The following is a 25,806-nucleotide window of genomic DNA, read 5'->3' on the forward strand; positions in this document are numbered from 1 at the left end:
TGAGAACATGGATCCATCATGCCTTGTTACCACTGTGCAGGCTGGTGGTGGTGGTGTAATGGTGTGGAGGATGTTTTCTTGGCACACTTTAGGCCCCTTAGTGCCAATTGGGCATCGTTTAAATGCCACGGCCTACCTGAGCATTGTTTCTGACCATGTCCATCCCTTTATGACCACCATGTACCTATCCTCTGATGGCTACTTCCAGCAGGATAATGCACCATGTCACAAAGCTTGAATCATTTCAAATTGGTTTCTTGAACATGACAATGAGTTCACTGTACTAAAATAGCCCCCACAGTCACCAGATCTCAACCCAATAGAGCAGGGGTGCCCAATCCTGCTCCTGGCGATCGACTGTCCTGCACAGTTCATCTCCAACCCTAATCAAACACACCTGAAGCAACCAATTAAGGTCTTCAGAGCACGTCAGGATCACTTGAAAATTAAAGGCAGGTGTGTTTGATTAGGGTTGGAGATGAACTGTGCAGGACAGTCGATCGCCAGGAGCAGGATTGGGCACCCCTGCAATAGAGCATCTTTGGGATGTGGTGGAACGGGAGCTTCATGCCCTGGATGTGCATCCCACAAATCTCCATCAACTGCAAGATGCTATCCTATCAATATGGGCCAACATTTCTAAAGAATGCTTTCAGCAAATTGTTGAAGCAATGCCACGTAGAATTAAGGCAGTTCTGAAGGCGAAAGGGGGTCAAACACAGTATTAGTATGGTGTTCCTAATAATCCTTTAGGTGAGTGTATATATTAGGTACATTTTAGGGCTGCCCCCAACTAAAGATTTTTCTAGCACCTCCATGTCATGCAGTGAGCGTGCTAATATTTTAGCTTACACACTCCGCACAAACACTTAGAAATGCGTCTAATAATAGCACACATTTATCTAGGTGAAGATTAGCGCAAGCAGCAAAGTAAAGTTGCTAATATACTTACATGTTTCAAATAGTAAGCCATATTTGACGTCTATGAATGATGTTTCTTTTCCCCGACTAACCGACTATTAAAATTTTGGTCGGCTAAGCCTCTACTCATCTACTAACATTTAGTCGACTATTAGGGGGCAGCCCTAGTCAATTTTGATTCCAATTGAAAAAAAAAATTAAAATCTCATCAACAGAAACTTCAAATATTTGTTCTCCCATTGCGCCGTTTAAAAGTCATGCACATATCCAGAAATGTATGCAGTTCTCAAGCATATGTTGAGCGGATGTAGAGTCATCTAAATGATAATGATACAATGAAACCCTCTGAACATCACTCCGCACTGAAGGAGATGCATATGTGCCCGTCAGTTCAAAGACACTTGGCAATTCCTGCTCGGAAAGAAGGAATCCTTCCTACGGTGGTTGGTTGCTATGGATATCTCTCCAAAGCTCTTAGAATAATGGCACATCCCACCTCTGATGTCAGAGCTGTTGATGTGTGTGTAAAGAGGGAGGGAGCTGAAGCCTGTTGCTCATATCATCAAATGTGCCGCCAGCACTCCAGAAGCTCCAGAGCCTGTTGAGGGATCAGATAGAGTTGGAACGCAGACTGCATTTTTTCTTCTCCTTTTATAGTAAAATAGAAAGAATCTTTCATTCCTAGACAGCATGAACACTCTCAACTACAGATGAACTACGGTAAGTATTTCCAACTAATGTTGGTGTGCATGCTGTTTTCTTTTTCTGCTTTTTGCAGTTTTGTTTTGTTGTGCTGGAAGTTTAATCAGAGAATGCAGGCGAAAAGATGTTCTGAATGCAGGTTTTTAACCAATCAAAGATTAGCTTGAAAGGGATGTTGTGTAAACAGAAACACGCAGTGGACGTGTGTCCTGTGAGTCAGTGAAGTACTGCGCTAGTACGGGCTGCCCAAATCAGATCAGGGCTAGTAGGATTGCAGCTTGTGGACTGAGCACGAACGAGAGAAGATAAAATAATATCGGTGGAAATTTCAGTGCATAACCATCATCCACCATAGTGCATTTTTTTTCTGCTGCATATTTCTGTTCATTATATTTTCTTATATATTGTACAATATTATAGGGCTTATTTAAAAAAAAAAATTATTTATATGATATGCAGATTTAGTAATTAAAGTACTCACAATTATTTGAAAATATTTGCTCAAATATAGCATATCTTTCCCAGAATTGAATGACTTTCTTTCTTCAGTGGAATGCAAAGAAGATATTTTAAACAATGTCTCAGTGTTTTTGTCTTTACAATGAAAGTCAATGGGGTCCAATGTCGTTCAGTTCCCTGCGTTCTTCAGAATATCTTCTGTTGTGTTTTGCAGAAGAAAGAAAGTCAGAAAGTCAGTTTGGAACAGCATGAAATGTTATTGTGGCAAAGCATTGAATGGATAAAAGTGGCTTTAGAAATCAATATATTGTTTATTTTTATCATTCTGCGGGCCTGCAGACAACACAAATTAATTCAGTTGTGTTTGTACTTGAGGTGGATTTAGAGTCTGTTCACACACAACATGTTCTTTCCATATGCTCAAATGTCTTTAAATGTGTGTGTTTTTTCTGTCCGTAAAATGAAAGTTTAATGAGGTCCAAGGTTGTTCTTGTTCTTAAAAATATCTTCTTCTGCGATGTTTGGTGCAGTGTGTTCCCATTGAACATTCGTAAAACATGATTAGCTTGAATTGTTTTGATGGTCAGACAAACCTCTACTACTGCATTTATTTTTTTCTATAATTTATTTAATCATAAAATCATTTGTATTCAATTAAATTGACAGCCCTTAGCCCTAAATATTCAATATATTGAACTTCTAAAATGTATTCACCTTACTGCATATTCATTTTCACAATTCTTTCATATATTTTGTAGTTTTAGCATGTAGATTAACAGTACTATGGTGCTTGCTGTGCACCTTTTTATGTTTAATATGAGATATACGTATTTGATATGAAATCTCTGTACTACGGCAATAGCATTGTTTTTTTCATCTTATGTTTTATTTGACGTCATAGCAATTGCAACAGTTTGTATCTAATTACTGTGACTCATGTTCATTCTTATGCTTGTTTTGTCCCGAGAACTGACAAATCTTCGTGAGCGGGATTCAATTTCAATCCCAAAGTCCATTTCGTTGCACATTATAGATGCATGCTTGTCCTGTGTTTGACGAACACACAGTGTGACAGTCAATCCCTCTGATGGAAGACAAATACGATGCCATTACCAAATGACAGCAGTCAGGATGAGTCAAATTGGTTTAATTTAACAGCGCCATTTAACCAGAATTCACAAATGCATCTCGTAATGTTCAAGCCCTGCGTTTGACTTTTTGAATTGCACCACTTGCTGTTAAATATTTTCTATTAGATTTGGTCGTGTGTAAAGCTAGTGCATATTTCTATTCTTTTCTGGCATTTACAGTAAATTCAATCAACATCAGGATCTATTTGGGCTTTTGATCCTTTTAATTGTTCATATGAAATAGCATGAGGGGAATACATGTACAATTGAGTCCAAGAGTCTGAAACCACATTAAAAAATGTAAAACAAGAAAAGGTTAGGATGTAAAAAGAGTCAAATTTCGCGAAAGGTCAGGTTCTTGATTCCACTGAAGCTCAAGATCTCAAATCGTGCTGGAGAACATGATCATTAGGTGAAGGTGTAGCTCCAGGGATGTGTTGTACTTAAATTTTTATGCTGAGAAAATAATTTGCAATGAAAAAAAGTTGCATTCAATCAGAAAAATCAGCAGTATGTCTCAGACTTTTGGACTTCACTGTTCTGTTAGCACACATCAACACATCCAGGGTTATAAATCTCACTGTGGGTGGTTTGGGAAGAGTTGGTGACACTTAGTCATAATGAAGTACACTTATCTGAATGTGAAAGAGTTTCTTGGTGGTTGAGTGGCATCTAGGGCCATGAGTGGGAATGAGTGGTCATCATTTTCCCAAGGTGGGAACGTGTCCTCTCGTTGAATCATCGTCGTGGTGTATTGGTAACTCGGATTGGTAGCTTGATGTTTCATCTGCATATTATAAATTTCAAGTCTGAAAATTACTGATATAAAAATGAGTCTATCTGTTTAACTAAGACAGTGATTCACTGTGTGTCTCTGACAACTTTCTCTCCAGTTATTCGCATGAGATATGGACTCGCACTCTGAGTTTATTGAGAAGTGATTAGATCTCTACAAACAAAGGTTTTGCATAAACCTGTAGGAGTTCAGATTGATTCGACTACAGGGAAGGAACAGCAGCTTTTCCTCACCCTAACTGCATTTACATTTATGCATTTAACAGATTGTTTTCTAGCGACTATTTAGCGATCATGGGAATCAAACCCATGACCTTAGTGTTGCTTTAGCATGTTACTGTTTTAAGGAACTAGATCTTGCCGTGTTATTTTGGAAAATCATTTTTCAAATGCCATATAATTACTGAGAGCGTAGAAAGACATTAATATTAGTGCTGTCTCTTAGGTTTAAACATCTAATGTTAATAGAACTAATTGGAGTTTAACAAAAATACAATTTAACTTGCTTAAGTGTTCAGTGTATTTTAACATTCACATTGTAAAGGTAATGCTTTTATTTAGCAAGGATGCATTCAATTAATCAAAAGTGACAGTAAAGACATTTATAATGTTACAAAAGATTTCTATTTCAAATAAATGCTGTTCTTTTGAACTTCCCATTCTTGAAGAATTCTCCCCAAGAATATGAAGCAGCACAACTGTTTCAACACTGATAATAATCATAAATATTTTATATTAGAATGATTTCTGAAGGATCATGTGACACTTAAGACTGGAGTAATGATGCTGAAAATCCAGCTTTATGACATTTCTGAGTGAAAGCATACGAGTCTCTTTCTTCTGCTGAACACAAAAGATATTGTCAAGTATATGGGTAACCAAATAGGCCCAGGGCCCCATCGACTTTCGTAGTATGGGAGAAAAATACTGCGGAAGTCATTTTAAAATAAATTCATACAGGTTTGGAACAACTTGAGGGTGAGGGTGATTTTTGGGTGAACTATCCCTTTAAGACCAGGAAAGTGTATTAAAAGAGAAAATCTGGGTAATTGTGACTTTAAACCCATAGTTGGTTTTGCTGGGATCTGCTCAGGGGCCAGTTTTATGTCCTTTCACTGCAATTTCAGGTTCAAAGAACACGTCCCCAAGAGCTTTAGTGATTTACTATGACAAAGGGCTTCATCAGCTTCGTGTGTATTGAAAAAGGGCTGGTTTTAATGAGCAGGGTTAATGTCTTTTCATACCTTTATGTGCAGCGTAATTGTGAACTGTGGTCAGGATATTGCAATTATAATGGTCATTCCCTGTTTGCAGCGCTTATGATTAGGGGCCTTCTCGTATACCGTAACACACAGGTAGTGATGATGGTGAGTCTGCAGATTTTCTAACTACATTATTATTGAAGTGAGAAGCAGTTTATATTCTCAGACATTAGCTGCCCTGCTTTTGGTGTCTGCAGAGTCTTTCTTAGTGATTTTGTAGTAAATTCATTGGCCGCAAGACTAGTATGAGTTTTGGAATCTGAATTCAGTTCCACATCCTTTTTTTAGCCAATCACCTGAGGCATAAATGCCATGTGACTAGATGATCGGTTAAAACTGGAGGTTAATTTGTTCCATTCTACTGGGATTAAGTAAAATAAAAATAGTTTAATTCTGTTATTACTTACTCATGTTCCAACTGTATTCTGATAAACTGCATGTGATGTTCGGATAAAAATGTGTGCTAAATGATTAAATGTAAATTATGTTATTTATTTATATTTATATGCCAAATAATAAACTTTAAACTTTGCAATAACTTGCAAGTTATGCACTATATCTTGCACTACAAGTCACAAGATCTTGTGCAAAAAAACTGAAAAATAAGTTATTTCCTGGGAATCTTACTCTTCATCAAAGCTATTAAATCTCATTTGCAGTGAGATTAAAAAATGGTGCACCTACATTAATCCCAAATATTGACAATTTATATAGTGCATTTAGTAATGGACCACTTTTATGATATTTTTTATTTGGTAGCACCTTACAATAAGGTTTCGTCTGTTACCATTAGTTAATTACAATAGTTAACATGAACTAGCAATGAATGATACTTCTGCATTTATTAATCTTAGTTAATGTTAATCTCAACATTAACTAATACATTTTTCAAATCAAATGTTTTATTTAACATTAGTTAATGCTTGGTGAACTAACATTAACAAAGCTCAATAAATGATGTAAAAAATTGTTATTGTTAGTTCATGTTAGTTAATTTATTTATTAATGTTAACAAATGAGAACTTATTGTAAAGTGTTGGAGTTTATTTTTTAATTTTTAATTTTTTTTATGGTAACTGTTGTTGTGTGGAAAAAAGCTGCAAGAAGAAATTCTTCTGTTTTCCACATAAAAAACCCTCATATATAGGTTTGGAACAAAATGGGTAAATAATGACAGAATTATTTTGGGATTATTCTCATAATGTGTATAAAGTGCAGCTGAGAGTTTGTAATGTCTTGCAGTACTTTGTCATTCTCATCCTCTCCAAGCTTGCTTTATTCCCAGCCGACAGCCTGTGAATGATGGTGAAGTAAATGTGTTTTGAAGGCCACTCTGCAGGACAGGAGTTTATCATTGACAATATCTAAAAGAATAAGTGAAGTGACACCAGGCGGCCTCGAATTCATCACCCTCGGCTCTCGTCTCAAAGCCTCTCGTTTGAAGTTTGAAGAGTCCGCACATTTCAATCTATCTCATCAGATGAAGTGCTTTCCGCTGTGTCGACACCATCCAATAACACTGGATGTTGCTGTTCTTGTTTCTCGTTCTCCTTCAAACACATTTTCTGTTCTACACTGGCTTTCTGTCTCTCATTCCTCTTTAATATGTGCTGTCCATCTAATAGAGATCCGCTCAAGCCGTGACACTGTTCAGACTGACACCCGTTACGGGCCGCTGTGGTTTCCGGTCCTGGAAGTGCTTGGACATAATGGAGATTACTCACTGAGTTTGGCCTGTTGGTGTCACACAGGAGATGGATTATAACGGCATGAACTGTGTGGTAATGCACATAACTGCTGGACAATTCCTTATGTAATCATTACGTAATTTATGTTGATGTCTGTGCAGTCCTACGATCCAGCTGAACACAAAACAATTAATATAGAAAAGAGCAAGAGAAAGAAACAGAAAGTGATCAGACGACATGTTTGTAGGTTTCAGTGTTTCCTTTCCTGGGAAATTAAAGTTAGTCATTTGTTAGGAATGCAAGAATTTCATTTTGTGTTAATATTTCAGATCGTTGCTTTCAAATATGTGCGACAAAAACATATAGGCCTATATTTTGTAAAAATGGAATTTTATACAGATTGAAACACAAATACAGTATTAATTTAATTCCTAATAAGGTGAATTTCTTAAAAAAACATGTCTGGGTTACTTTATATATATTATATCTTATATGTAATTTTAAATGTATTATTAAGTATTTATATATGATGGCTGTATTTGTTGCACTGAATATAATTTAGACTAATAAAAAAATTATTAACAAAAAAGTTATGTATATCATTTTACATAATAAATCAAGTATATATTGTTTATTATTTATGTTATTTATGCATTATTTTCATGACAATTAAGCACATTTCTCCACTAATTATTTTCACTGTGATGCATCTGGACATTTTTTTAAATATATATTTTTGTCATTTCCATTATTTTCAGTGATGATTATAACATTCTCATTAATATTGTAAAACTGTAAAAATGCATTTTTTTTTTATTAGTCAAAAACATATTTAGTGCAACACAATTGCCATCACATATAAATATTTTACATTTAAAATAATTTATTGTGTTTTATTAGATTTTTTTTGCATTGCAGTAATGAGAATGTAAATGATATATATATTTATTGATTTGGATGACATTAATGCAACTTGGCATTGCATGATTTATTGTTACTTTTCACAGTGTGAAAAATCAGATCCTATAAGCAAAAATGAAATGACATGTTCTTTTGAATTTGAAGTGACATACGATCTGAACATGTTCCTGACAGGTTTGTTGCGATGTACCCAGTAGTGTGTTGATCATCCGTATCGAGGAGGTTTGCATCGTGACCCTATCACACATTTTTGCCTGCAACAATGCATTAATAACCGGAGCCATTAGTGCACAAATAGAGATCAGGATGACCCAGCTGCTGGAATTTAAATGAAAACATAGACTGCTATGCAATGCATCTCTGCCGGTGATGTGCTGAAAACCTGCCAGGAATAGAAGCAGTGCTGTGGCAAAGGTTAAGTACAGTGAGAAGATGGAGAGGTTTGCTGAACCACTGCGAAGCCGAGAGACTGTTTTATGTATGGTGGACACATGAGAGGAAGGGAAAGCAATTATAGCCCGAAGATGTTTCTTGTTTCAATATATTCAGCGATTTATTAAATCCACCCACTAATATCTAAAAAAAAATCTCTCTCTCTTTCTCTCTCCGATTCCTGATCGAGTTGATGTAAGCAGATGTCTTACGATATGAGCATGGCTGCGGGCGCCGTTGGACCTGAGCATCCCGATGTTGAACATGTGTTGTGTATACATAGAGTCTGTGCACAAAGACGGTTCAAGAGATGCACTTATGCGTCCCTGCCGATCTGTTGCGGGGAATATTCTCTGCTGCGAGCTACAAGTGTCAGAGTTACAGATGAGGAGAGAACAGCGTTATGCAGTGTTCAGGATTGTGGAGAGACAATGAATGTGGTTTCTCTCCTTCATACTGTGTGCCTTTGGTAAAGGAAGATCGTTCACGCTGAGAATGATGGTTTTTCCAGATGGCGTACGTGTAAGAATAACTCAAAAATCTGTTGTCTGACTTACTGTGAGTCATTTAATGAACAAAAATAATGTGCTATGATCTTTGAGATTAGTACTTAAGTTCTTTTTAACACAACAATGAGTAATTGAAGGCATTTTTATATTATTTTAGTCCAAATGGCTGAAAAATCACATATACAATCACTTGTAATATGATTAAATTGCTTATCACTTTTGACCAATTCGGGCGCTGTTACCAAATTGATGTTGTGTGGTCAGTGGGAGCAGACAATGACACATACAAAGTTTGGTGTCATTATAGAGGGTATGCATTGACATCACTTCCCTTCCCGGGAAAAGCCCCTCAGCCGGACTGAGTGGCAGAAGAGCTGCTGCATGACTGGAATTAATTGGGGAAACTGCGAAAACGTGAGTGAAACAAATAATTATCAGTTTAAACTAAAGGTTGGACTCGATTTAGTGTTCCTTACAACTTACCAAAGATCCAGTGATACACATGCAGCCAGAAATCGTGTTTCCTGACATTTAAATGTCCCTGATTTCGATGCCGGGGAAATACATAAAGCAAATTTGCCTGTGAACGCTTTATATAAATACAATATAGGTCTAAATCCGTGTGATCAGTTTCAGATTTGTCAGTGTTTATTTAAAAAACGTCCAGTTAGGCAGAATATACGATGGTACATAATTGATGAGTTGTCAATACAATATTTGAACAATACAATAAATAGGGTATGATTTTACCCATTTCAGCATATTGACACAAAATGATGACTGCAAATCCACGTTTCACTGCCTGGAGTCTCTGTGAATTGCAGCGGTCCATTTGCTTCTCTGTTCTTTAGCTTTCGGCAGTGTGTAAAAATACACCTCAGATTTCTTGTCAAATCTATATATAGTCAATCTCTAAATGCTTTCCCTTTTTAGATGTGTTTTGTGTGTTTTTCGCAGCATTCACGCTGAAAACCAATGCTGCCGCTCAGTGTTTTTGCCACTCAGTGGGCGTGACCGCAGTCACTCCGGCCGACGGTGACGTCACACGCATACCCTCTATATGGCAAAGTGTTGCAGTTACAGAATCAGCTTAGCACCAAGCCATCATATTTGTTGATGCGTTCGTTATTCGAGAACAGTTTTGGCTCAATCAGAAAGCTTTAAAAATAAAAACGGTCTAGGAGGAGTTTGAAAAAGCAGGTTTTCAAAAAAAAATGTTTTTAATGGCGGACAGTAAGTTCGACCAAATGTAGCATAATTGGTATCATTGTTCTCGGTGTGACTCAAGGAACCTATACAGAGCAGTTTCATTAAAATAGGCAAAAATTATTCAAAAAATGCCCCAGAATGGCTGATGTGGGATAATTGGTATCATTCGACTCGGTATGCTGCACTGAACTAAAAGTTGTATGATTTTTGGGCAAAGCTGATTGGCTTCATCACTCTGTCTCCTCTCCACCAATAAGCTGGTGTGTGGTGGGCGTTCTGGCGCAAAATGGCTGCCGTCGCATCATCCAGGTGGATGCTGTACATTGGTGGTGGTTGAGGAGATTCCCCCCTTCCATATGTGAAGCGCTTTGAGGACCCAGAAAAGCGCTATATAAATGTAACAAATTATTATTATAATTATTATTATTATCAGCAAACATAGCCATTTTTCATATCTCCTGACCAGTAGGTGGCACTGTGCCAAAACACTGCATGTAGCCTCAGGTCATGCTTGTGATGACATGTACCAAGATTTGTGTCAATATTCGAAAGAGTTGCAGAAATATAGCCTTACATCCAATTTGACGTGCTCTTTTTTACATTTGTTTGCACGTTATTCGAAATTGTGTTTCGCAAAAAGCTTATAATAACTTTTAGCCAGCATGATCTGAAGATGATCTGAGCCAATTATAGTGAAAATCCCATTTTTCCATCTAAATCCCATTTAATGTTCCCATACTTGGTGCAAAATTAAAGAAAACAATTCCTTAATTGATCATTTTAAAAACATTAAAAATATATATGTTTTGAATGTTCTGAGAACAAAACATTTTCGTAATTTAATTGGAACATTAGCAAAACATATTTTTGTGAGCTGGGATGGTGTCATAAAGACGTAGAGCTCCAGGATGCAGTCTGGACCCCATAGACGATGGGTGGGCGCACCAGGAGAGAGCATGAGATGCGTGGGAGGGGGTGGGGCGACGTTTGCCAAGTGTCTCACCAGGCAACCGTGGAGGACGGTTCTATCATCACCCGAAAAACGAATCTTCCTGCTTAATCATAACAGGCGAGCACTGTGGATATAAAGTGTATGTACAAAAATAGGTAGTATAGCGACACGATGAACATAATGGAAATTATGCACAAAAAATTATATCAGAATACTTTACCAGCTGTTCAGTTTGGGTGAACAGCTGGTTACTTTTTTCTGGCAGGTGATGAATTTTATATAAATCTCTATTTTTGTGTTTGTCTTAAAAACTAAAACACAAAAAAACATTTTTTTTTTAAATAATGAAGGCATTGTTTTTGGCTAAATTAGCACAAGGAAGCAAGGTATTTGACAGTGTTATTTTAGTATCATAGAGATACTACTTATTTTTGTATTCATATTTTGAATATTTTGTATAGTTTATTTTTATTTTTTTATTTTCCATTTTAATTTTAGTTAAAGTTTTAGTAATTTTGCTGTGTGTTTTTGCCATTTTTACAAGTTTATTTTAAATTGTCTATATAGTTTATATACATTTTTATTACAGTTTTAGTTGTTTTAGTACATCAAGTAGCCTACTAAACTGCCTTGGCAGCTCGCTGAAATACAAGTTTACGTTTTATTTCAGTTAACATTTATTTCATTCCAAGCAACAACAATTTGTTTTTTGTTTTTTATGGCTTTAATTTTATAATAACCCTGATATTTGATCATTTTCATGTAAATGCACCAATAAAATAATGCATAGTAACAAACAGCAATAATTACCCACACACACTACCGTTTAAAAATTTGGGGTCAGTACAACTTTTTTGAAAGAAGTCTCTTATTCTCACCAAGGCTGGATTTATTTGATCAAAAAGTTCTGAATCAATTTATTGAAATGTATTTGAACTGGCAATGACTCAAATTTCCCAACTCATTAAAATAATGCATTAAAATAAGTGCAATGTTCTATTTTATATCATCATAAATCACCACAATACTCTATATCATCATGAACATTTAATATATTGGCCAGCCCTAATGTTCGGTTATGTGGATGATGTTTTGATGTGTTTAACAGAACGGAGAGGATGTTTTATTGTGTGCAAAGTTGCACCAGAAGAAAAGCTTTGGCTTCTGTGTTTGCAAATAAGTATCAGCCATAGATAATTCAATAAGCCTCACACAAATCAGCCAGGAGATATTCATATTCCCCAAGTTATCCATCACTTTGACGAGATCCAGCACTGATATTCTAGGTATTGTTCTGACATTAAGCCTGTACGCACTCACACATATGCAGAAATACTTAAAAATATACTCCAAAAAAAATTGATTTGAAGGTAAATGGTGGCAGTAAGACTTTCTTTCTGGCTGATCAAGATTTTGATTTAAATATTTAGATGGGTTTTTGATATATCAGAAGCAGCGCGGAGACTGTTGCCATTAAATTGAGCAAGACTGCTGAGTGTATTAAACACACAAGCAATTTTCCAATTGAGTAAATTTTGTCTGGCTGTCACAGGATGATTGTTCTTGCCTTTCAACAGACACCAGATCTTGCTATGTAAATAAGCGACGCCTGTAATCTTCCTGTGCTCCGCATATTAAATATCACATTACCAGACCTCTTATTCTCCTCAAGTAGCTCAGTCCTCTTGGGGAATAACTATTATTCAAATAGCACTTTAATAATATTGTGTTGCGGTGTCAAGAGAATCTCACCTTCTGCTCTAAATATCTCCTTTTGTGTTCCACAGATGAAACATAAATAATTTCAAAGGACATGATGACAGAATGTTCATTTTGGGGAACACTGTTCTTTGAAAGCAGAGGGTTGAGATCTTCAGAGTTTTCTACATGATGAAGGTTAGCAGTGTTAGGTTTAGAAAGTGTGCTCAGCATGTTACTGGCAGAATCACTGTCTTGTGACTCAGAGGCAATCTGGAGAAAAAGCCCTGGAGCAAAGCTGTGATCTCGCTGCGTCAGAGAGAAATATACGCTTGAAAACTCACTGTTGCCAACGCTGCGGTTCAAAGGGTCTCTCTTTTCTCGCACACTCTTTCATTCTGTCCTTCTGTACTGTAGTTCCTTAAAAGGGATGGTTCACCAAAAAGAAAACTGTGTCATCATTTACTCATCCTCTTGTTGTTCTAAACCCGTTGATTTTCTTACTTTCGTGGAAGAGAAATCTTGAAGAACGTATTGGTAAAAGCACTGTGAACAATGAAATACTGAGACCAGAACACACAATAAATCTTCTGAAGTCATACAACAGTTTAAATGAGAAATAGACTGAAATTTCAGTCACCAAAAATCACAAATGAAGCACATCAAGAAGCATTGCACTAGATTTGATGCTCTTACATGTCTCATGACCAACAAAACTACATATGGCTTCTGAATAATTGGAATGCAACGCAAAAGTCATATGGACTAATGATATGGTACTGTTATGACAGGGTTGTGCGCCATTCAGAATTGAATTGAGAAAACCTTTCAAATCTGATTTCAGATCACACCTGCGTCACACTTTCATGTACTGGACGTGTCCCACCTTGAACGAGTTCTGGACATCAGTCTTTCAAACGATTTCTGAAGTTCTTCACCATCAAATTGAACCAAACCCTTTTACTGACATTTTTGGCATTGCTCCGAATTTGGGATTGCCTAAAGTGAAGCTGAAAGTATTGGCCTTTACCTCCTATTTTGGTTCGTAGGGCTATCTTACTCAAGTGGAGTCCTCCTTCCCACTCACATTGGATTAGGGCCATTATGTCCTGTATGAATTTAGAGAAAATACGTTACACCACCCAGGGATCTGAGAATAAATTTTACAAAATATGGCGCCCCTTCTTGGCATTCTTTGAGAAACCAACTACAACAATATCAGAGTAGCTACCCCTTTCCCCTATTTTATTTTATTCCCTTTTTTTTAAGTTTCTTCCATTTTTAACCCTTTCACCTTTATGTATTTTAATTTAGACTGTGATTTAAATCATCTCTTGTAGGAATTCTTAATGCGGGTCTGTTTGTAATTGGGTGGGAGGGTGGGGTATGTTCATATGTGTATTCCAAAAAGAAAAAAAAGGAAAAAAAAACCTTTGAACGAAATCTGATTTCAGATGAATTTGAAATAAATTTGAATTGAGGTAGCAACGGTAGGCAGAATTGAAATTTCACTGCAAAAATGAGTCGTTTTATCTGGCTTTCCTGTACAAATATCTAAATACTCTTAAATCAAGGTACAGTTACTTGAGCAGTAAAACTACTAAAGATACAGACTTACTTTCTAAAGAATTGATCAAAATTAAAGTGATAGTTCATCCAAAAAATGAAAATTCTGTCATCATTTACTCACCAGACAGTTGACGGCACGCATTGACTTCCATAGTATTGTCTTTTCCTACTGTAGAAGTCAATGGCGCCCATACTGTCTGGTTATCAACAGTCTTCAAAATATCTTCTTTTGTATTCAACAGAAGAAAGAAACTCATACAGGTTTGGAACAACATGAGGGTAAGTAATGACGAAATTTAGTTTTTTGGGTGAACTATCCCTTTAAGTGACTTTATGCTTTAAACAAGAAAAAAATATCTACCATTGTGGTGAGAAAAATAAACAATGTAAAAAAAAACAAAAAAAAACATTGGCAAACATTTGTTCTTGTTTTAATTTTGATGCATTTTTACTTGTTATATTGCTTCTCAAGTAATTGCATCTTGATTTAAGAATGTTGAGATGTTTGTACTGGAAAACAAGTATAATTCAAATGAACAGAAATTTACAGAAATTCACATAAAACTGCCTTTTAACTACAAAGGCAAAGTATTTTGTTAGCTTAAAGTCTTCTTTGAAAGTTAAAAAGTATATGAATTTTTATATATATATATATATATATATATATATGAATTAAATGTTTTATTTTACACAAAAAGTCATATGTGTTCAGAATGACTTGAGGTGGAGTAAATGATGTGAATGTTCATTTCTGGGTGCACTATATGTTAATACCACTGTTCAGATGTTTTCTTTGCCCAGTCTTTGCAAACTGGCAAATCTGTCCACCAGTTGCCATTTTCCAAAGCCGTATGTTCCTCTTCCCAACCTCTTCTTCCCGTCACTGTGTGGAATTAGTTGACCCCTTCCTCTCATCCACTTACTCTCACTAACTTCTTTGACACTCAAGCCTCCTCAAGATAAGGCTGGCATGAGAGGAAGATAAAGGCAGTAAAGGCAGCGGACGCTCTCCGGCAGCCCAGTGGTTGGCACACGCTTAATTTGACAGGTCGGAAACAAAAGGCCAAGCGTAATCATTATCTCGTGGCGACTGACAGTGCAGGTGCTTAATAAGCATGCAGTGACGCACTCGCTTCCTGAATTTAGCAATCCGAAGGCTCCCATCTTGGCCGATGATTGGTGCCTGAACACACAGGGCCGCAGACACTAATTTGTAACTTGTGAACCCATTACAGCTTAATCATGGTAATTGATTTAATTAGTTTGGGCACTGGCCATGGAGAGTATGAAGCATCTGGGAGCAGTGTTGTGCGCCATTCGGAATTGAATCGAGAATGATTTTTTAAATTCCAATTAAATTCCTGAATTGGGTAGCACTTAAATTCAATTCATGTAGCTGAATTTATATCGTAATTATTTAAATATATGTACATATTCGACAATTCGTACACAATTAGAATGTATTGACATTTTATTATTGACATCATGTAATTTTAACTAAAGTGCAACATTTTTAAATGCAGACTACAAATGTTGATTGAAAGTTTTGAAAAAATGTAAGCACTGAAAAAGCATTGAAGAGATAGATAGATAGATAGATAGATAGATAGATAGATAGATAGATAGATAGATAGATAGATAGATGGATGGATGGATGGATGGATGGATGGATGGATGGATGGATGGATGGATGGATGGATGGATGGAGATAGATAGATAGATATAGACAGACAGACAGACAGACAGACAGACAGACAGACAGACAGATAGATAGATAGATAGATAGATAGATAGATAGATAGATAGATAGATAGATAGATAGATAGATAGATAGATAGACAGACAACTGCTTCTGATTAAGCTTAACTTGAATCAAGAATGGATGGATGGATGGATGGATGGATGGATGGATGGATGGATGGATGGATGGACGGACGGATGGACAGACAGATGGACAGACAGACATAGACAGACAGATATAGATAGACAGACAGACAGACAGACAGATAGATAGATGGATGGATGGATGGACAGACGGACGGACAGATAGACAGACAGATAGATAGACAGACAGACAGACAGACAGACAGACAACTGCTTCTGATTAAGCTTAACTTGAATCAAGAATGGATGGATGGATGGTTGGATGGACGGACGGACGGACAGACAGATATAGATGGACAGACAGACAGACAGACAGACAGACAGACAGATAGATAGACAGACAGACAGACAGACAGACAGATAGATGGATGGATAGACAGACAGACAGACAGACAGATAGATTCTGATTCTGCTTCTGATTAAGCTTAACTTGAATCAAGAATGGATGGATGGATGGATGGATGGATGGATGGATGGATGGATGGATGGATGGATGGATGGATGGACGGATGGACAGACAGATGGACAGACAGACATAGACAGACAGATAGATAGATAGATAGATAGATAGATAGATAGATAGATAGATAGATAGATAGATAGATAGATAGATAGATAGATAGACAGACAGACAGACAGACAGACAGACAACTGCTTCTGATTAAGCTTAACTTGAATCAAGAATGGATGGAGGGATGGAGGGAGGGAGGGATGGGAGGGAGGGATGGAGGGAGGGATGGAGGGAGGGAGGGAGGGAGGGAGGGAGGGAGGGATAGGCATTGTAAGAAAGGTGTCTAAGGTTCAAAATCCTCCACTTGTTGTGTAGGTGAACATTTGAGATGAGTTTGAAAAAGAGGTGTCATTTTCACACTGTTAGTTGGATGGGGAAGCTTCCTGTTGCGGGCTATCACAGGCTAGACTGTTGCGTGCCAAGACATTATGTGAACTTGTTTCGCAAGGGTTCATTCATCAGCAGATCCCACGCAACAAGTCAGAACATAAAGCATCTTATCCGAAGGTTCCAGATGCTCCTAAGAACAGCAAATGAAAGTGATGCACGATAAGGCCCTGTAGGGTGAAAATCAAGAAATGCAAATGATTGGTCAAAAGTTTGAAGGTAGTAGTATGAAAACGCTAAAATCGCATCAGGTTTTCTTAAAAAATCTTGAACTTCATAACAGTTTTTCCAACCGTGTCCCTCGTTTCGAACAGTGTGTCCATCGGAGACACCCAATCAAATCAGGGGAATTGACTTCTGCACTCTTGAGTCTTCCCCAAAAAGTAAACAGCAGGATTATTGATTAGCAGAACCCGGGAGGCTTGTGTCCATTAGAAAGTACTTTTTAGTGCATTACAGAGGAAGAGGGGCATGAGTGATGTCATCAGCCTAGCCGCGCGTCTCACGGGAAGCCACTTATTGTAATAGCATTCTCTTTATCTCGTTACCTCTTCCGGATAGGTTTTTCATTTTAGTGACCGAGTTCATTCATCTCTTCGAAAGTGTTTTTTTGCTTGTCCTAAAATGGGTTTTCTTGGTATGATTGTGCCATAAACATTTTTATCGCAGCCAGTTTTTAAAGGAATATTCTGGGTTAAGTACTGTAACTGTACGCTAAATCGGCAGCACTTGTGGCATAATGATGATTACCAAAAAATATAACTTAATTTTATTTTGTAAAAATGGCTTACTAAGCTTTTCTGTGTAATGTCCACTTTTACAACTTAAATTGTTGATCAACGCATTTTGGCTAGACAGGTGTATCCTGAGGATGGATGGGCAGACAGACAGACAGACGGATAGACAGACTGATAGACTGATAGATAGATAGATAGATAGATAGATAGATAGATAGATAGATAGATAGATAGATAGATAGATAGATAGATAGATAGATAGATAGATATAGGGATAGATGGATGGATGGATGGATGGATGGATGGACTGATAGACAGACAGATAGACAGACAGATATAGACAGACAGACAGACAGACAGACAGACAGACAGATAGATAGATAGATAGATAGATAGATAGATAGATAGATAGATAGATAGATGGATGGATGGATGGATGGATGGATGGATGGATGGATGGATGGATGGATGGATGGATGGACTGATAGACAGACAGACGGACGGACGGACGGACGGACGGACGGACGGACGGACGGACGGACGGACGGACGGACGGACGGACGGACGGATGGATGGATGGACTGATAGATAGACAGACAGACAGACAGACAGATAGATAGATAGATAGATAGATAGATAGATAGATAGATAGATAGATAATACAGATAGTAATAGTCGCTCAGATGTCTGTCAGTGTTTATAGTGACCATAAAATCATCAATGATAATATTCTGATCTCTAATCCTGTCTCTCTCTGATCAGGGCAGTGTTTGAGAGGAAGCGCTGGACCACAGGCATGTGACGGCCGCTGAGGTGGAGGTGTCCGGTGAAAGATGACTTTACTGGCGGGCGATGGTTCGGATTACGACTACAGCGCTTTAAGCTGCACCTCAGACACCTCTCTGAACGCTCCGCCCATCCAGGAGCGAGAGGCTCTAAAGGGGGTTTACTATAAACGAGCGCAACGACTGCCCCCGACTGCCCCCAGCACCCCCGACGACACCTGTGGCCAGCGCCTGCATGTCATCATTAACGTGGGCGGCCTCCGGTACCAGCTTCCCTGGACCACGCTGGAGGACTTCCCTCTCTCGCGGCTCGGACAGTTACGCCTGTGCAGCAGCTTCGACGAGATCATGCGTGTGTGCGACGACTACGACGTGGTCCACAACGAGTTCTTCTTCGACCGCAGTCCCTGCGCCTTCAGGACCATCCTCACGTTCCTGCGCGCCGGGAAGCTGCGCTCTCTGCGGGAGATGTGCGCCCTGTCCTTCCAGGAGGAGCTGCTCTACTGGGGCGTCCCGCAGGAAAGCCTGGAGTGGTGCTGCCGGCGACGCCTCCTGCAGCGCGTGGAGGAGTGCGACGAGCTCGAGCGGGACGAGGACGAGGACGAGGACGACGAGGACGACAGTGGAAGCGGATTGGCCGGGGAGACTCGTCTCGGACGCTGCATGGGAAAATTAAGAGACATGGTGGAGAAGCCTCACTCCGGCCTGCCCGGGAAGATCTTCGCCTGTCTGTCGGTCCTGTTCGTCACCATTACAGCCATCAACCTGTCCATAAGCACCATGCCTGCTATGAGAGAGGAGGAGGAGAGTGTGAGTGTCCTTTTCTCTTGCGATCTAACACCCTTCTAATAAAAAGTTTGGGTTTTATTTGAAAGAAATTGAATTTTTATTTAGCAAGGATGCATTAAGTTGATCAAAAGTGAGAGTAAAGGCATTTCAAAAGATTTCTATTTCAAATAAATGCTGTTCTTTTGAACCTTCTATTAGAATGCTGAAAAAATGTGTTGTGGTTTCTACAAACATATTAAGCAGCACAACCGTTTTCAACATTGATAATAATAATAAATGTTTCTTGAGCAGCAAATCAGGTCCGTGTACAGGTCCGTCCATCTATCTATCCGTGTTCAGTCGTTTTTCAAAAAAAATGAAATTGATTTTATATTTTTAGATTCAGGGGTAGAAAATGGATAAACGGTAAAGAGGGCACGGGTTGATCTTTGGTTGACCAATCAGCAGAAAGGGGCGTTTCATGCCCGGCCCATGTGGAAATCGAATATTCAAGCCGTTTATCCATTTTCTAGCCCTGAATCTAAAAATATAAAATCAAGCAGAATTCTCGTTTTTTAATTTTTTTGGAAAACACGAAAAACTAATAAATGAGCCGTTTTCTCATTTTTCTACTTTCAATATTAAATCAAAAAACGACTGAACGAATGATACACGGATTGACACGGACCAAATCATCATTAGAATCATGTGACACTGAAGACTGGAGTAATGATGCTGAAAATTCAGCTATGATCACAGGAAAAAATTGATTTTTCAGTATATTAAAATAGAAAACAGTTATTTTAAATTGCAATAATATTTCAGAATATTACAGTTTGTACTGTCTTTTTGATCAAATAAATGCAGCCTTTTTGAGCATAAAATATGTTTTTCAAAAACATTCAAGAAATCTAACCAACCCCAAACTTTTGAACGGTACTGTAAATCAGATTTGTACGATTTTTTTTAACACTAGGGTTACAACAATATTATAAATTTGGCTGATACAGCTAAGCTGTCTAAATAAAAATAAATAAATAAATAAAACACTAAAAACTAAACTTATTCATTATTAATATTACATGTGAATTTTTGCATTAAAACGTGATTAGATGTATGAATTTTTTTTATATTAATTTAGAGATTTTCTAAAGATTACATTTAATTATGTAATTAAATTATTCATTTTTAAAGATTAACTTTAAGTTACCATTAGTTGATGTCTAAGATAAATGTAAAAATAAGGGAAATTAGCATGCATAGACAATTGCATAATTAAATATCCAATAACAAATCATTAAAAAAATATATATATTGGCCAGTAACTGATATGGTCCTGATATTATAGTGCATCCCTAATAAATACTTGTAGTTTAAAAATACTTCCCTACAGACGATCTAGCTTCCTGTAGTTGGATCTCAAACACACACCAGCTAATCAAGGTCTTTACGTTCACTTGAACATTACAGCCAGGCGTATCAAAACTCATCTCTGCAGGAAGGAAGATCTCAAGAATCAAGCTCACTTACTTAAATTCATCAATCTCCAAGACCCCTGTTCAGAATGGTTCTCCTCGACCAGAGGAAGTCTGCTCCAGCAGACAGTTTTGCTTCAGGAGAGGTCCTCTTTTTTCCAGAAATGATTTGTGGCAATTAGACCGAGTCACACGTTAAACCAGCTCCGTCACTAATTGAATTAAGACACTCATTGTCTCGGCTCACATCAGTCACTGGAATAATTCAAATGGCTGCCCCTGGGAAAGAGAAAAACAGAGCATAGAAGATTAAATTAAGCTTTAGACCAACATAGCACTAGCATGACAGTCTTCTTCCATTTTCATAAATGATGTCCTTTGTGTATGTCAGAAGCTGACATTTATGCAAGATTTATGCAAATCTACTGTGAGGATTGAAACAAGACAGTTGTAGGAATTTTCCAAGTATTTACTGACAAATGCAATTAATATTGTTACATTTATTAGTAGCCTCATATGGACCTCATTTTGCCATCTTGGTGACATTTAGTTGGTTTCAATTTGATGTTCATAGTAATAATAATAATCTTAAGAATGTTTATTGATGGATGGTTTATCTGGCATGGGGTTTATTTTTTAGGTGCGAAGTAGTTCTAACAAGTGCTGAAATATAAATGCACTAAATATTTATAAAATAAGGTGTAATTTTCAGTGCACGTACTGTAGTCACTGGCACATTTTCACAGGTGAGCTGAATTGATTTACTTTACCACAATCAACACATTTTTCTTTGTTGCTGTTAGTCATCAAGGTGCAATCCTAGGATTTAATGAGAACGGATACACACCAAGGATCGAGGTCAGACGAGGTGATATAAAAATATGCAGCGAAGTTCTGAAAACACCTTTAGGAAGGATGTGTTTCCATTAATCTCCAGCTTCCTCTAGTGGTCTACTCGCAGTATTGCAACTGAGAACCAGACATTGGCTGGGATCAGAGCTTTTTTTGAAGGGACAGTTCAGCCAAAATAATTCTGGCATTATTTACTCACCTTAATGCCATTCCAAAGTAGTATGATTTTTTTTTTTCTTCTAATGCAAAACACAAAAGAAGTTATTTTATGATAAGGTGTTGTATGCTGTTTTTGTCCATACAGTGAGTCAATGGGGTCCAAAAGTTTCAAGCTACAGAAAAGATGATACTGAGCAAGATATAAGATTATTCACAACAACTGAACAAATGAAGTCTTGCAAAAACACTTTACATTATGGAACATAGCTCTTTAAACCTTTAAATGTTTTTGTTGTGAATAACATATATACACTATATTGCCAAAGGTTTTTGGATGCCTGCCTTTACATGCACATGAACTTTAATGACATCCCATTCTTAATCCGTACGGTTTAATATGGAGTTGGCCCACCCTTTGCAGCTATAAGAGCTCCAACTCTTCTGGGAAGGCTTTCCACAAGGTTTAGGAGTGTGTTTATGGGAATTTTTGACCATTCTTCTAGAAGCACATTTGTGAGGTCAGGCACTGATGTTGAACGAGAAGGCCTGGCTTGCAGTCTCCGCTCTAATTCATCCCAAAGCTGTTCTATGGGGTTGAGGTCAGGACTCTGTGCAGGCCAGTCAACTCACTCATCCATGTCTTTATGGACTTTGCTTTGTGGATGTTATGTCATGTTGGAACAGGAAGGGGCCATCCCCAAACTGTTCCAACAAAAATTTGGGAGCATGAAATTGTCCGAAAATGTCTTGGTATGCTGAAGCATTAAGAGTTCCTTTCACTGGAACTAAGTGGCCAAGCCCAACCCCTGAAAAACAACCCCACACCATATCCCCCCTCCACCAAACTTTACACTTGGCACAATGCAGTCAGGCAAGTCCCGTTCTCCTGGCAACCGCCAAACCCAGACTCGTCCGTCGGATTGCCAGACAGAGAGGCGTGATTCGTCACTCCAGGGAACACGTCTCCACTGCTCTAGAGTCCAGTGGCGGCATGCTTTACACCACTGTATCCGACGCTTTGCATTGCACTTGGTGATGTAAGGCTTGGATGAAGCTCCTCAGCCATGGAAACCCATTCCATGAAGCTCTCTCACTGTTCTTGAGCTAATCTGAAGGCCACACGAAGTTTGGATATCTGCAGTTAATGACTCTGCAGAAAGCTGGTGACTTCTGCGCACTGTCGCCTCAGCATGCGCTGACCCTGCTTGATTTTATACAACTGTGGCCATGGAAGTGATTGGAACACCTGAATTCAATGATTTGGAGGGTTGTCTCAATACTTTTGCCAATATAACTTTTTATTATCACTGATTATAATACAACATTAAGTGAAAAAAAAAAAAATTTGAATGAAAAAAGATAATTAACATTTTTTTTTGTGTGTTTTTAATAAGTTTCATGCTCACCAACACTGCATTTTTTTGTCAAAATACAGTAAAAACACTAATATTGTGATATATCTCTACAATTTAAATTATTACATTTAAGCATCATTACTCCAGTCTTCAGTGTCACATGATCCTTCAGAAATCATTCTAATATGATAATTTGCTACTCAAGAAACCATGATGCAGTTTTTTCAGGATTCTATGATGAAGTTGTAACAAATCTTTTGTAACATTATAAATGACTTTACTGTCACTTCTGATCAATATAATGCATCCATGCTGAATAAAACTATTAATTTCTTCTTCTTACTGACCCCAAACTTTTGAACGGTAGTGTGCATATAATGTTATAATACATGCTATACACATAGTTATAAACTTTTCCATTGATCTCTTTCAGGGGAAATGCTCTCAGATGTGCTACAACATCTTCATAGTGGAGACGGTGTGTGTGGCCTGGTTCTCCCTGGAGTTCACGCTGCGCTTCATCCAAGACCGCAGCAAGCTGGCCTTCCTCCGGCGCCCGCTGAACCTGATCGACGTCATAGCCATCCTGCCCTACTACATCACGCTGGTGGTGGACAGCACCTCCACGGGGGAGAAGCGCTTGGGCTCGGGCAGCAGTTACCTGGACAAAGTGGGCCTCGTGCTGCGGGTCCTGCGTGCGTTACGCATCCTCTACGTGATGCGCCTGGCGCGGCACTCGCTCGGACTCCAGACGCTCGGGCTCACGGCGCGCAGGTGCACGCGAGAGTTCGGCCTGCTCCTCCTCTTCCTCTGCGTGGCCATAGCGCTCTTCTCCCCGCTCCTCTACCTGATAGAGAACGAGGCGGCGGCCACGCGAGAGTTCAGTAGCATTCCCGCCACGTACTGGTGGGCCGTGATCACGATGACCACGGTGGGTTACGGCGACATGGTGCCGCGCAGCATCCCAGGACAGGTGGTGGCGCTCAGCAGCATCCTCAGCGGGATCCTGCTCATGGCGTTCCCCGTCACCTCCATCTTCCACACGTTCTCGCGCTCCTACGTGGAGCTCAAACAGGAGCAGCAGCGGCTGCTTCAGCGCAGGACTCACTTCCTTCTGCGCAGTCGCATCGCGGGACTTGGCAGCAACCTCTCGGTGGAGAGCGACGTGCTCTTCCCTAGCGTCTCGTCTGACCACAGAGACAAAGAGGAGTAAAAGTGCAGGACTTAAGTGGAATGAAAAGCTTTTTTATATATATATCTTGAATGTTGTTTTCACATATTGTCCATCAACAATCCATTAAAAGACTTTTAGGGAACGTTCCAGCAGAATTGACTTACAAGTTAAACATATCCGAACCGTTCTGACCTAATCAAGGTCTTTGGGTTTATTTGAAAATGAATGGCTTGATCTAAATGCAATAGGTCACCCAAAAAAAGAAAGAATTCTGTCATCATTTATTCACCTTCATAACATTCCAAAGCTTCTTCTGTGGAACATGGGAAGATAATTTTAAATAATACATTAGATGTTTTTCCCCCCATTCAATTACAATGAACTTTCATGTCTTTCACAATTTTATGTCAAGTCACCTTTATTTATAAAGCGCTTTATACAATACAGATTGTTTTAAATAAGCTTTACTGTGATAAACAGGAAAATAATTATTATATTAGAATTAAATTCTGCTGTAAAGCAGCTCTAAAAAAGACAATAGCATCATAAGTCAGTTCAGTGTGGATTCAGTTCAGTTTAAGAACTGAGTAAAGTTTATAGAAATATGGATGGAGTTCCATCATGTCCATCATGTCATCATCCAGCTCTAGGAACCCAAACTCCATCGGTCACAGAAATGGAGAACAAAACCTCTGGAGAAACCAGGCTCAATCGCATCACAAGTTAGATAGATCCAGCTCCTTGCTTGAAGATCGAAAATGATCGGAAGTGTCCTTAATAAAACTATCTTAAAGTTTCACGAAATGATTCATAATGTTAAAGTTTCACGAAATGATTCATAATGACTTTCGAAATGGTTCGAAATTTGATTAAATGATTAAGTCATTAATAGGATTTTGCTTCTTCTCATGACCACATTATTGTTCACTAAAATTAAAAGTATTGAAGCTCATTTTCGGTGATTGAAAGAAAGCTAAAATAAAATATAAATGTAGATGAAAATCCTAAACTTAAACTTGGCAACTGATTGAAATACATAAGATTAAGTATTAACATTACTAAAACTGAAAAATAAATAAGATGAATTAAAACTATTCTGGAAAAAAAAACTCAAACACTAATAAAAGTGACAAAAGCACTTAACAAAATTACTAAAACTTTAACTAAAATTAAAATGAAAACTAAAAATATAAAAATAGAAGCTAATTCAACATATAAATAAATACAGTATAATCTATATAAATAAATAATAGTATACAAGTAATACTAATCCACATCATGGTCAGCGAAGGCATTGGGCAAGGTTTTCATTAAAATAAAATTCAAATTTCAGTTTGTTTCTAATGCAAAGCTATCATATGACTTCATATGATATAGTCATATCAACCACTTTTATGATGCTTTTTGTCATTTTCCAGCTTGACAGGTCCAGTTCCCATTCACTTAACATTATATTAAAAAGAGTGGACAGG

General features: G+C 38.0%; 1 protein-coding gene across 1 annotated transcript; it reads left to right on the forward strand.

Moving 5' to 3' along the window:
* Positions 1-1,477: 1,477 nt before the first annotated feature.
* Positions 1,478-25,126, forward strand: kcng1 (potassium voltage-gated channel, subfamily G, member 1). The gene is made up of 3 exons (XM_084099077.1): positions 1,478-1,641; positions 18,529-19,361; positions 23,594-25,126. The coding sequence occupies exons 2-3, from the start codon at positions 18,600-18,602 to the stop codon at positions 24,371-24,373; spliced, it is 1,542 nt and encodes a 513-aa protein (XP_083955203.1). The 5' UTR covers positions 1,478-1,641; positions 18,529-18,599; the 3' UTR covers positions 24,374-25,126.
* The last annotated feature ends 680 nt before the right edge of the window (positions 25,127-25,806 follow it).

The sequence above is a fragment of the Abramis brama genome, assembly GCF_963993115.1.
Source record: "Abramis brama genome assembly, chromosome: 22".
NCBI lineage: Eukaryota > Metazoa > Chordata > Actinopteri > Cypriniformes > Leuciscidae > Abramis > Abramis brama.